The following is a 13,069-nucleotide window of genomic DNA, read 5'->3' on the forward strand; positions in this document are numbered from 1 at the left end:
CTTGCAAGTGTAGTAGTGCAAACATGTGTGTGAGTGTGTGTTTGTGTTAACTGTGCTGCATTTCCTGCTGAAATGCACCACTGCACCTTACACCATATGGTCAAGTGAGCCATTTAAGACCTCAGAGGATTACTAAGTGAAGCTGTGCTGCAGCTGGCTAAACCCCCCCCCAAAAAGCCATGGCTAGCGAATCAGGCCTCGCTGAATTTAAAGTCACAGCTGGAGTCAGCTGAGTTTTTTTTTCCATACTAACTAACAGCTTCTTTACAAGGTGGCTTGTGTGAACTAACGACGGCTCCTGTACCGTCTACCAGTATGTGTGTAGAGTCTGCAGCTCCGCTGTTGCTGCGTGGAGCCCTGCTGCAGATAAGTGATGACAAAACACTGTAGAAGCAAGGTCAGAGCTGTCTCATTATCTAAATCACTTCATCTTTCACAAAACACTTTATCTGATTAATATTACCGCGCACAGAGTGAGCCCTGCAGAACCTCACCTCTCAAACACTGACAAAGCTTATAATTTAAAGCCACTGATGTCAGTGAGGTGTGGTATACTTTGAGTCAATCTGCAGAGATTTCATGACAATATTGGAGTTGGTGATATTGCATCGATAATATGAATTTGTATTGAACTCACTGGAGCAGCTGAAAGCAGACATTCCCATATTGTTATTTCAATAACTCCAATAAGTGCTGTAGAGAATCGCCTTATTTCCATATACATCTTTATAATCATATAAAATGAAATAAACTGTGGCAGAAGAGAGTATCTATAATGCCAATTTAGAGATATACTAAGTACTGAATCAATAATCAAAAGTTCAAGACCAATTTTAGAGGATCAAACATGCTTTGTCATGTGTCTAACTGATGCTGTGATAGATAATGAGATGCATAAGCTCCATCGTTCTGAACTCGGTAAAACTGCGTTTTTGTACAAATATTTTTACAAGATAAACTTAACCTGAAAACACTGCCTTCATATCCGACGTTCAAATATATTAAAAACGTGTTTCCAGGGGAACGTAAATGTTTTGAATAATTATATTATCTTTTGCCCCTCCGGATTTTATTGTGAATGCTGTAAACTAATTACGTGTGTTTATGCGTTGACTATCTTATGCTGCCGTTTTGAGACAAATCTTGGTCATGTACATAAATAAATAAGCAATAGGCATAGAAAATGTCTTGTACTGCATCCGACTTTTTTTTTGTCGTAAAACAAGGTTCTGCTTGGCATCTAATGCTGTGTGGGCAACACGATGAGTAGTGAGCTGGGGCTCAGACTGGCTTTAAGCCTATCTGATCCTTTGATGGATCGGAGCCTCTCATTATATGGACAGAGACAGCAAGAGAAAGCAGGAAGGGGAAAGAGCAACAGACACTAGGAGATAGTTACCAGGGGAGAAAAAGCCTGGAGCCCTGTTAGACGCAGCTTATTGTAATAGCCTCTACCCGAGGTAGCTTAATGGTTATGGATGGAAAAACTGAATCTTTCCTTCAGCTGAACTCATTTTCCCTCCATAGTCTCTCTTTCATGTCCTCCCTTTTCTTACCAGCTTTCTCCATCACCTGCTCTGTTCTCCGGTCTGATCTCTCTCTCTCTCTCTCTCTCTCTCTCTCTCTCTCTCTCTCTCTCTCTCTCTACTTTCCCCCCCATTATTCCTTCCTTCCTCTATCGGTCGGGTTCCCCTGATTCCCTGCTGACTTCCAAAACTAGCACTGCTTCACATCGACCCTCGCCTAATGGAAGACAAACAAAGGCAGGCTGACTCTTCTCTCAGCTCACAGACAAAAAGGGATACGCCGAGGAGACATTACTCTATTTAAATTCTGCTGAGGGAATTCACAGAACCTCAGAATTAATTTGGGGAGCCCTCAGCCCTGTATTTAATCGCACAGCAGGCGTATATGTCGTTAGGTTGCTTCTGTCAGTGCAAGGGTACAAACGGGGTTGGCTCAAGGGGGAAAACCCCTTGCTCAGTCAGCTTATTGCTTTGCACTACTCCTGAGCTGATCAAATTATGTGTACTTTCAGTACAATTAGAGTGCACCTTAATGGCATAAGCCACAAGACGCAGGAAACACTGGGCCTCGTGTTGGAACGACCGGTACGTACAGATCTGTGGCCCATTTAAGAGAATTTGGGTCATTCACCAATTTTCTTGTACTTTTTCTCTTACGTACGGTACCAAAGTAATTCAGTGGTCCAGACCTGTCGCATGTTTCCAGTGAAGGGTAAACAAGAAAGTTCAACTGAAATGGTTAATTTTAATTAATTTGGGATTTAAGTATGATACAGGAACTCAAAAATAAAATACACAACTAAGACAAACTTAATGAAATGTTCTTATTGTGTTTATTATATCATAATCATCATCATGGCTTACAAATTTACGTATTAGCGTATTTTGATACAGCAACTTTTTGCTAGAGAAAATTCTCTTAATCATGTACTTTGCTTTAGATGAACATTTCTATGCATTAAACTTCATGTGAAACCATCAGCTCTTTATTTCTGTCACAGCACAGCGCTCCTCTGATGACACATCGCTGACAGCTGTGCAATTAATGTTTTCTAACACCACCCCTGATTCTGCTAAACTTGCTATATTTATATCTGGTAATTTATGACAGTGAGACCTGAAACCCTTTTTAACTCTTTTCTTTGGTGACATTTTTGTGAATGAAACTTCCCCACATGGAACGGTGCAGGTAGCCTCGTATGACTGTATTAGGAGCGTCGATAAGGCTAATAATAAACCTTTAATGAACAGCTGGTATTCGTCAGGCTCAAACGAGCAAAGTTTGTCCAGTTAAGAGAGTTTGTTGAATCCGAAAAACCTCACAGAAAACAGCAAGAGAGGTTTTAGGATTAGAATATGAACATGTTGAGCATTCAAACATTCTGTCAGTGTGCAAACCGAAGCGATATGTCAGAACGGAGTAGGATGGTTAGCCACCATGCTAACAGCATTGATAACTAAGCAAACCGGTGCTGGCATCACATTTTAGCAATAATTAGCAAACTATTTCATGTGGATTGTTACGTTTATGACAATACAGCTATTTAAAGTTATCATACGAAGTCTGGCTAAAGTTAGCCAGTTGTCTTCCTAAAGCTCCTAGCCGAGCTACAATAACTCACGCAGAAACAAGAACGGGCTAATTAATGTGAACAACAGAATGTTAAGCATAAGTAAGTTGTTTTTTTGTTTTTTTTTTACAAATGTGTATTTGTGTGTGATGAAAAAAAAAAGTACCCCAGCTGCTGTACACAAGATGCAGTCTCTCATGACCTGTGCTCAGTTCGGTCAACTCAACAGGCCAAATAATAAGTAGGTCAAATTTGTCAGAAATGAAATTTACAGCAAGTTATCCCTCTTATGAATCCCATTAGGTAGAAATCAATTATTAAGTCAATATTCAAACGGTGGAGTGTTGTGAGGAGAAGGGTTGGAAATGTAACCACTTACCTATATGTCCAGTAGTTCTTACCCTGTGAGGCTTAATCTTGAACAATAAATAACTTCTTTTTTTTTTACAGAGAACACCTTATATGTATGTGGTCTCCTGTTACTAAAAAAAAAAAACTGTACTGGATGTAATTACTGGCCACTTTGCTCAGCTGTAATTAGAGTGTTGAATATTTGTGTTTGCATAATAACTCCCTTTCCTCCCCGTCTCTCTCAGAAACACACACAGCCTCCTTCTCCTTATTCAGAAGCTAAATGAAAGTAACGAGAATGAATGCCTGAGTCAGTCATGTCAGGCTCAAGCTAAAGAATTATCATTATGAGACAACGCAGTCCACAAAGGGCAGTACATACTTACAGTCAAAGAATACAACAAAAGTGCTTGTAGGAACAGTGTGTAGCGTTTACTGTCCAAAATGGAATATCATATTAATAAGTACGTTTTCTTTAGTGTATAATCACCTGGAAAAACAATTGTTGTGTATTTCGTAGCTTATAATGAATCATTTATATCTACATGGAGCAGGTCCTCTTCACGGTGCCCGCCGCCATGTTTCTACAGAAGCCCAGAAAGGACAAACCAAACGCTGGCCGCTGGATGACCCCTATTCCTACACACTGCACCATTAGGCGAGATTTGAACCACCTACCGGTTCCACCGCTGCAGTTACAGTTGTTATTGGCTTTAAAGCCACATAATGTTGGTCATAATAGTTAGCCGGTGAATTTTTGTACTGAGGAATTGAGCAACCGTTTTACCTCTCGTTAAAAGAATATTTCATTTTCAGCAGGAGCGCGTCCAAGGTTGTCCTTTTTGTACACGCTGTTTGTAACCGCTGGTGTGCATTTTAGCTGGTGATTCATATCAATGTCCTCAGTCGTGATGAATGCAAAGAAAAGCTCCTTGCGAGATCAGAAATCAACCTTTTGGAGAAGCCCCAGACCGTCAAACGTGTGGTTGTGAACTTGATTGTGAAATGAGTTGCAAGTTCCATTAGTTGCTGAATCTTACTGTGTGTAACGGAGACAAAACTACAGGTGGACGATCACAAAAAATACAATTTGACGCTATTCCACCTGCTTTGTAGCAACCAATAAAAAAAAGAGTTTGACAAAACTAACTTTTGATTGTTAATTTATGATTTAGACAAATTTGTCTTTTATTGTCTATGATCGGTTTACAGCTATCCATGATAGCCACTATATTAGCTGTTTAGAGCTACTGTGTTGCTACTGCAACTATTGCCTCATTTGGCCCAATGAAAACGTTGTATTTCATGTTGATAACATGTCTGTATAATTCATAGTGTCATTTAGAGACAGGAATTTGAGTGTGAATGTACAACTTAATAGTCTTAATAGTTACATTTATTCGCGCACCTCATGCAGAGAAAGTAAAAGTAAACCGCAAACAGCTCTTTGTGGTAGAAAAAAAAAAGAAGAAGAAAAATCACATTGATGCCTCTTTTCAACCATTTCACAATTTTTGAAGAGGATTACCTGTTGCCATAGCAACAGCGGCCTATTTCACCAGACGTTGTGATGCTGATTGGTCTCGTTTACGGCCCTCTTAGGTATCTGTGGGCCTCATGCATAGTAACAGGTTTACTGCAGAGTAGCACAATCAGCAACACTAATGACACAGTCAATACGGCGCCGTTTCTTTTCTTTTCACTTTTCTCAGTTGACCTATTGTGTGTTTAGTTTTAGATAGTAAGTTGTAAAGTCATGAGTTGACAAAACTCTACTTTGCTTGGGTCTCTCCTAAAATTGAAATAAGGATTAGATGTAAATATCTCGTGTTATGACGGAGTGAAAAGGCTTTGTGTGCATCCACAGGGCTGTATCGTTAGCGCCTCCTCATCCGACTGAAGAGGCTATTGAAGAGAACTGAAGAGGTCTGTTTGTACAATGAGCACATGCTACAATCAGAAGGTCAGAACTCAAGATTAGATTACACAAAAAATGAAAATGTCTCTATTTAATACCATTTTATTTTATTGTATATACTGTGCATTTTTTATTCCTTTATTTTCTTTAAATTGAATTTAATAGGTTCTACACTGTTATTTTTATTGTATTGTATATATTGAGCATTTTTTATTTTACTGTGTACCTTTGTTTGCTGCTGCTACAAACAAATTTCCCCCTGGGGATAAATAAAGTAAACATCTATCTATCTATCTATCTATCTATCTATCTATCTATCTATCTATCTATCTATCTATCTATCTATCTATCTATCTATATATTCCCAATGAAAGAAAGAAACAAAACAATACTGGCAAACAAATAACAAAATGCTACATTTAGCATTATAACGTATAATAAGTATACCAGCTTAGCCTAAATTCACAACAGATGTTCCACCTCTGGAGTCTATTCCTTCAATCCACTCCGGTCCTTTCAGCTGCAGTGGCGACCAAACAGTTTTCACCAGGCTAGAAAACTCCAAAACGCTGGCTACACCATGTCTTCTAAAACGGCTTCCCACCTCACATAAAATGTAAGTATAATTGTATTAAATGGAGTCAAACTGCAGTTGTATTCATGTCTACATCCGTTTAAAAGGATGTCAAACCCTTCATTAAAACCTTTTTAATAAAGCCTCTCGGGCCGTTTGGCTCTTCTAGTTTAACGGCCTAATCAGGTGTGAATTTATAGAGATAGCACAAGCTCTAAGTGCTGTGCTTATCGAACTGTCTTCACAAAATGTCTTCCACAGTGGAGAACGTGAAGACAAGAAAACAGCACAGTCATGAAAAAGTAAAGATAGTGCACAAAGGGGGATATTTTACTTCCTGTCGCATTTAAATGAGCTGAAAGGCTAACTGCTTTTCTTGACATAAATGAAATGGTTGATCTTGAGTCCCAACAGGCCTTTAGGGAGAAGTCTAACGCTGGTTATTAGTCAGTTGGTATTGACGTCGGCAGTGCCACAGATCTGTATTCCCTCCAGCCTGGTCTCCTGAGAGCAAACACAAGCCTTCTGTTTATCTAGGTGCTCCTCACAGAGACGGTGTTGAATACATAAGCATAGGCTATCAATTAAAGGGCTAATCCTGGAAGCTGCACAATAAAACCAGCGCATCGTTTTTACTATTCAGCATATAGAACTGTTAAACGATTCTCAAGAAAATTACAAATAAATTATTTATAATTTAGATTTCATACATACATTATTTAGTACATGAAAAGTCCCATACAAACTGTGAAAAATGTCCATTGTAGTGGTTAATTGACTGAGAAATGCACGTTACATTTACTACTTAGGTAAACCGTCAATGACGTCAATGACGTCAATGATGCCTCCGCTACTGTCATTTTGTTTGGGAAATTTGTCAGAAATGTTATTAATCAGATGCTATAACCATGCCTATAACATCACATCCAATTTTGGAAATTACAAGGGTACAAATTCCACCTTGGAGTTGTTTCTGTCTTGTCCCTTTGGCTGAAAAGGCCACTGGTCTAGTAACAGTTGAGAGGTACAAGACTTCAGAGGTCGAAACCAAGAGGACCTCATAAAGTCAACATGACGCCGCCACCGGCTGTAATAAGGTCAGTTCTCTGTGTGTGTGTGTGTGTGTGTGTGGACCTGCAGCTGAGAACCATGATGCCACAGATAATTCCTAATCACTGCCGTGAAGACTACAGTTCTGTAGTAAACTCAGTGAGCAGGAACCAGGAACAGCATAGCCACAAAGAAATGCTGAATTCTGTGTGAAATTTCACAGTTTTCCTACTGTGTATAATCATATGACTGAAAACAGAAACAGAGCATGCAGGTACTTGTAAATTCATGTGTGTGTGTGTGTGTGTGTGTGTGTGAGATGTTGATGGAGATATACGCGGCTCCACCTCCCCACCTGCTCTCACTGTGTACTCCTGTCTCGCTCTAATGCGATAATAATTTTAATTATGCGCATGCATGAGTACAAGCACACAGATATGCACAAACATAATGCTGTTCTTTACATTAAATGCTTTACATTTGTTGTCGTCGTACAACAAATGTGATTGAGTCGATAAAAACTGCACCTTTTCTGCTGCAACCACAGAAATACGAAATAATCCCAAACACCCAAACGTGTGGGTTTTCTCTCTTATCTTGTAGTTTTTATGCTTAGTCAATTTGTGGGAAAAACGACTCAGTAAGAATAAGTGATTTAAAGAACTTTTATACCCCTCCGTGAATCAGTTGTAAATGTTTTGTTGGCTAATCGGTATGCTCTCAAATACCAACCAATCAACGCTTGAGCTTTAACAGCCAAACCAACAAAACCCTTCGCTATGAGTCACATTAAAGTCAACGGCCCGAAATAATCGCCTCTGATGAGCACTTATGCAATATAGGTAAATACGCTCACTGGTGCTGGGGCCCAAACTGCGGAGTGCATACTCAATACATAAACAGAGAGGGAGGTAAAGAAAGGGAGAGCGAAAAAAAGAGATGCAGACAGATATAGAGAGCAGAGGAACGAGAGCAGATGTGGCCTTTGGGCAGAAAGTGCTGAATCACCACGTCGCTTCTCGTTACTTCATCGCATCGGGAACCCGGAGCGCTTCCTCTGGAGCCACACACAGAGAGACTGTCGTGGTAAAAGGCAGAGAGAGGGGACGCAAAGAGAAAAGAGGCGGAGACAAACAAGGAAGAGGGTCACGTAAACATCGGATGAAGGGAGATCCCCATCTTCCTTCATCCTCCCCCTCTGTGCTGAAGTCACCTTGAAAGGCCCTGGCGGACACTGTCTCTTCCCTCTGTTACATAAGGTCTGCATGCGGCTACACTCAAACACTCCCATCCTGAATTACCTCCAAAATGCACGCACTCTTCCATCAAGCGGCTTCATTGTGGTCTCTTTTTTGTGGCACAGTCGCAGTGAGCCATCACCGGCGCCCCGGTCGATTTCTGAGAGCTCAGGGAATGAGTCTCGCTACCTGTGGTCCCTTATACTCTTATGCTAGTGCTTTTGTAGGGGATGCCAGCGTTATTTACAGTTATAGCACGTTATTAACTGCATGTTTAGTTCCCCTGTCTATTTTAATGCGCAAAGTTTAGATGGATTTAGAAAAGGAGGTTTAAATCCAGAATTAAAAGAGGGTTCATTTTGGGAAAAGGCAAATTAGGGCACAAAGGAGGACCTAAAAACAGAAAGACAGAGCAAGAGAAAATAAAAGCTTCATTGCTTCTTATTACTATCATCCCCTTGATTGTAATTGACAGGTGGAAATGAGAAATTCCATTTGCACATATTTCTCTTTTAGACTATTCATCAAACTTCGCTTGTGATTCACCTGGGTGTGTGCAGGGATGGGAATTGGTATGATTATATTAATACCAATGCTATTATCGATTGAGCTTATTGATCCGAATCTTCATGGTAAATGGACAAGCGCCTTTTCTAGTTTTCTAGACCACTCACATCACATTCATACACTGATGGCCCCGCCTTCAGGTGACATTTGGGTTTCAGTGTTCTTGCCCAGGGCCGTCCCCGATCTGCTGAGTTCACCCCCCCTCGGCAGACTGCGTTGAACCCGTCCGTTGAGAAGCGCAAACAGTATTTTCGGTTCATTATGAAACTGTGGCGGTGCTTCGTCTTGGTAATTAATGGGAAACACTGCTCCTGCTTGTTACCAGCAGTGCAGACAGAGTTTAACGCCATAACGCATGAGTTTCTTTCAATGTGCAACTGTCAGAAAAAAAAACATGCCGGCATCAATAAAAAGCATTGATAACCTCGGATCAGACCATTTGGAACCGGTTCTGGATTTCACCCCTATGTGTGGGTGTTTGCATTGGATTCCTAGATTACATGTGGTCAGGTACTCAGTAAATTGGGATTGCGTCATATAGACTTTGTATATACCAAATGTGTTTCTCACAATGAAAGGTATATTTATGTTTGGTATGTGAACCATATCACTAATACACAGGCATTTCTCGAGGGGGCTGTTAAAGTTTCTACATCATGCAAGGAACTTATAGTAGTGTTTAACGTAATGTAACGTTAAGAAGTAATTATAGTTGTTCATCTATCTTAAATATCAGAAATCGAGCTTTGTGATTTCATTCAAAATGACATGAAGGATAGAAGTTTCACAATGATGAGGATCATTAAGTTTAAGTGTGGCTTCAGGCTGATGCTATCCATCAAACACCACATGCAGAATCCTTAAAAAAAGGTCACACACTTCACAAAATCTAGAACATTTAATAGAATACCTTTATGGCCCAGATGCCCAGGAGAGAGATGTGGCAGACATTTTGCAAGAACCTAAAAATGTATTTTTTATATATATTTTACAACATTCATTTAGCACACATTTGTATTGCAACATCAATTAGCAGTCACTGCAAACTCAGCTATCTCTATGCATACTGTACATGTCTCACAAATGTGGAGTAATTAGATCTCCCCTTTGGAAAAACCGCAGTTCTTCATGCAAGTCAAACCCCATTGTTAACGGTGGTTACAAGTCACTTAAAGCGACTGTCGCAGGCCATTAGGGGTTTCACCGACGACAGGCTACATTTACTTTAAAGGGACAACTATTTGGCTGAAAAAAGGAGCAGCTCAGTATAGAGGAATAAACTCTTAAATGCTTTGTCTGGCTATGTACAGGAGGTGGAGCTTGCTCTCACAGGTAGTAAACTCAAACCTCCACTCAGATTTGAGAGTCTGAAAACGCATTATTAAATCCAGATCTATAATTCTGATGTGTGGTCATTACACATTTTGTAAGAGCAGGACGTCGTTCGGACATCGCCACGTCATCCAATCACAAGCCAGCAAGACACTCACAGCGAGAGAACGCAGGATCACCATAATGCAGAGCTGAAGTCAGAAAGTTCAGTGTGGTGAAACCTCAGCACTCGCGCATCCCTCCACAAACATGCATAATGCACCGTAATGGAGATAATCCTGTTCAGATTGAAGTAATATCAACTGTACTAAAGAGGGAAAAAAGCATTCAGTCCGTGTCTGAAACTCAGACGTTACTTAGTCAGTGATAAATAGAACAGTATTTTATTTTCTAAGCGCACGCCGGTAATTCAGACAGGATTATAGATAACTAGTACAGTGCCATAGCATTTCAATACCGGTTCATGTAAAGAGAGTGGCGTTTGTGCCAAAATGAGACACTGAAATCTCAGCATCAGACAACTACAATGGCAAGATCCCAAAGAGGGTTGTTTTCTGGGCACTAAAACATAAATATATTTAAATGTATAAGGTAGAACTTCCAAGTCTTATCCGCAACTACTAAGATGCATTTCCAAACAGAATAGAGTGAGCTTCTAAACATCTGTATATAGCCCAAACCCATGCAGAGTTAGCAAACCAATCTCAACTCAAGACCTTCTTTTTGCTTGTTCTGGAGCTTTTGACCATATCACACATAGTCTTCATCAGCAGATTGAAACAGCAACAATCTTAACTCAAGGTCCACTTACTCTTTTTTTTTTTTTTTTGCTATGCGTTGAACCATACGGCATGGTTTTTGTTAGCCACAGTAAACACGCTCACGACAACGTTGCAGAATGTCCATTAAATTGCGAAAGGTCAAAATTGTCACTTCTCCATCACATCGCCATCCAATACAGGGCTGAGATGATGACATTACACCGAGATAATGGCGGCAATAAACGGCTGTAAAACCCATCATCGACATCCACACAGAAAACATTTATAGTGAGAAAATGTGATTTGCAGGAACAGAGAAGCGAGCGGGATAGTGACAGTATTACACAGCCAAGGGCTCACATATCTCTTGTGTTGGTGATGTTTTATGCAGAGCTACATGCTCTCGGATGCCAGTTCATGATATATGAGTTAATAGCTTGGGGATAATATCCTGTTAGCCAACTTGTGCCGTCAAGGGCTGGAATCACACTTGCTCACAGCGCTGTCACACTCACTCACAGACCTTAGAATATGCACGCACGCACATGGCGTCATAAAGGTTCAGCGTAAACACGCGAAAACAGAGGCAGGTGACGGCGCAAGCTGGTGCGATGTGTGAATCCAAACCACAGAGAGAAAAGCTCTCCTGCCTGAGATTAATAGAGCGGTTTCTATTTTGGGAGCAGCTTTAGTGAGAGGAGAGAAACAACATTTTTGAAACAAAGACATAGAACACAAACAAAAAGGGACGTAAGAGTTCATTCAGGATTCGTGTAAGATTAAAAGCAATCACTTGTGAGCCAATGCGCCCACATGTAAGTTAGCTTTTTTTCTAATTAACAGTGACTCATATTCCTTCTGGCTGACTATAACACAAATATTTCTTACACCAAATATGAAGAGCGTCCCAAAAAATTAAAAAATCTCAATCACCGTGCCAGCTAACACAACCACTTCCCATCAGTCGATTGGCTAACACTCCACCCGTCATTGAAGTCACTCGCATCCTCACACTTACCACTCGTGCTGGGGCTCATCGATGACCAACAGGATCTTGAACTTCTTGGAGAGCGAGGGAGAGGACGCCGTCTGCTCCACGAACACGGCGGCTGTCGCGGCGGTCTGTTTGACCACGTTGGTGATGGAGCTGAAGGAGCTGAAGAAGCCAGAGGAGCCACCAGAGGAGGAGGAGGAGGAAGAGGAGGACGGGGCCTGTTGAGGCGGCGGCTGAGCCGGCTGGTTCGCACGCCGCTCCTGGGCGGCGGGGGAGCTGGCGGGAGCCTGGGACGGGACCGGAGCTTTGGTCGGGGACAGGGCAGGGGCCGGGGCAGGGGCCACGGCTGAGGGGCCGCCTTGCTGGGAGGGGGAGGTGGCGGTGGGGGGAGGAGGAGCAGCTGGGTCCGACCTCTGGAGGTCTGACATGTAGCCGTTGGGCAGGTTGGACATGAAGCTGCTGTCCGAGAGACGGCGTCGGAGGAAGTTCATGATCGCGGTCGAACGGTCGGTCTCTCAGTCGGTCGGATTAGATGCTCTCTCAGTGTGTCTCTTGATCTCTCGGCTGAATGGAGTGAAAGCACAGACAGGCAGAGATGGTTACAGAGAGAGAGAGAGAGAGAGAGAGAGAGAGAGAGAGAGAGAGAGAGAGAGAGAGAGCGAGAGAGAGAGAGAGACGCGCCGATCAGAGGTTAGATGAATGACAGAGAGACCAAATCAGTCCGAATGATCAAGGTGTTGGCCAACGGGAGAGACGCTTCTGAGCTGTAGGAATGGTAAAGCAGGAAGGAAGGAAAGGATGGATGAAGCAGGATGGAAACAGCTCTGGTCCAGTCTTCAAGAGACAGCTCTCCAAAGCACAGCTAAGCCAGCAAAACAGCGTGCGTGTGGTGTGGTGTTCCTCCCCCTGAGCCTCACGCCTCCTCACAAATGTGTGTGTGTGTGTGTGACGTGCGAGAGTGTGTGTCCAAGAGAGAGAGAGAGAGAGAGAGAGGTGTGGTGTCGCCCCCTTCGGTGAGGTGCAAGGTGCTCTCCCCCCTCTGCTCTGTCGTCCTGCCTCCTGAGCTGCTGTGAGCTGAATGCGCTCAAGAGATGCTGCTCGGTGCTGCTTATCTCACCCTTTCACTATGCCCTTTTCCTCTCGCTCACTCCCTCACTCCCTCTCTCTCTCTCTCTCTCTCTCTCTCT

General features: G+C 42.1%; 1 protein-coding gene across 1 annotated transcript in view; it reads right to left on the reverse strand.

Moving 5' to 3' along the window:
* Window positions 1-13,069, reverse strand: part of syn2b (synapsin IIb) — a 67,912-nt gene extending 54,843 nt beyond the window's left edge. The window contains exon 1 of the mRNA XM_068712301.1: window positions 11,907-13,069. Within this exon, the coding sequence (XP_068568402.1) occupies window positions 11,907-12,373 (467 nt within the window). The 5' untranslated portion in view covers window positions 12,374-13,069. The remainder of the gene's footprint in view (window positions 1-11,906) is intronic.

This window comes from Cebidichthys violaceus, unplaced genomic scaffold (assembly GCF_023349555.1).
Source record: "Cebidichthys violaceus isolate CVI_PGR_0920_01 unplaced genomic scaffold, fCebVio1.0.p SCAF_17, whole genome shotgun sequence".
Classification (NCBI taxonomy): Eukaryota; Metazoa; Chordata; class Actinopteri; order Perciformes; family Stichaeidae; genus Cebidichthys; species Cebidichthys violaceus.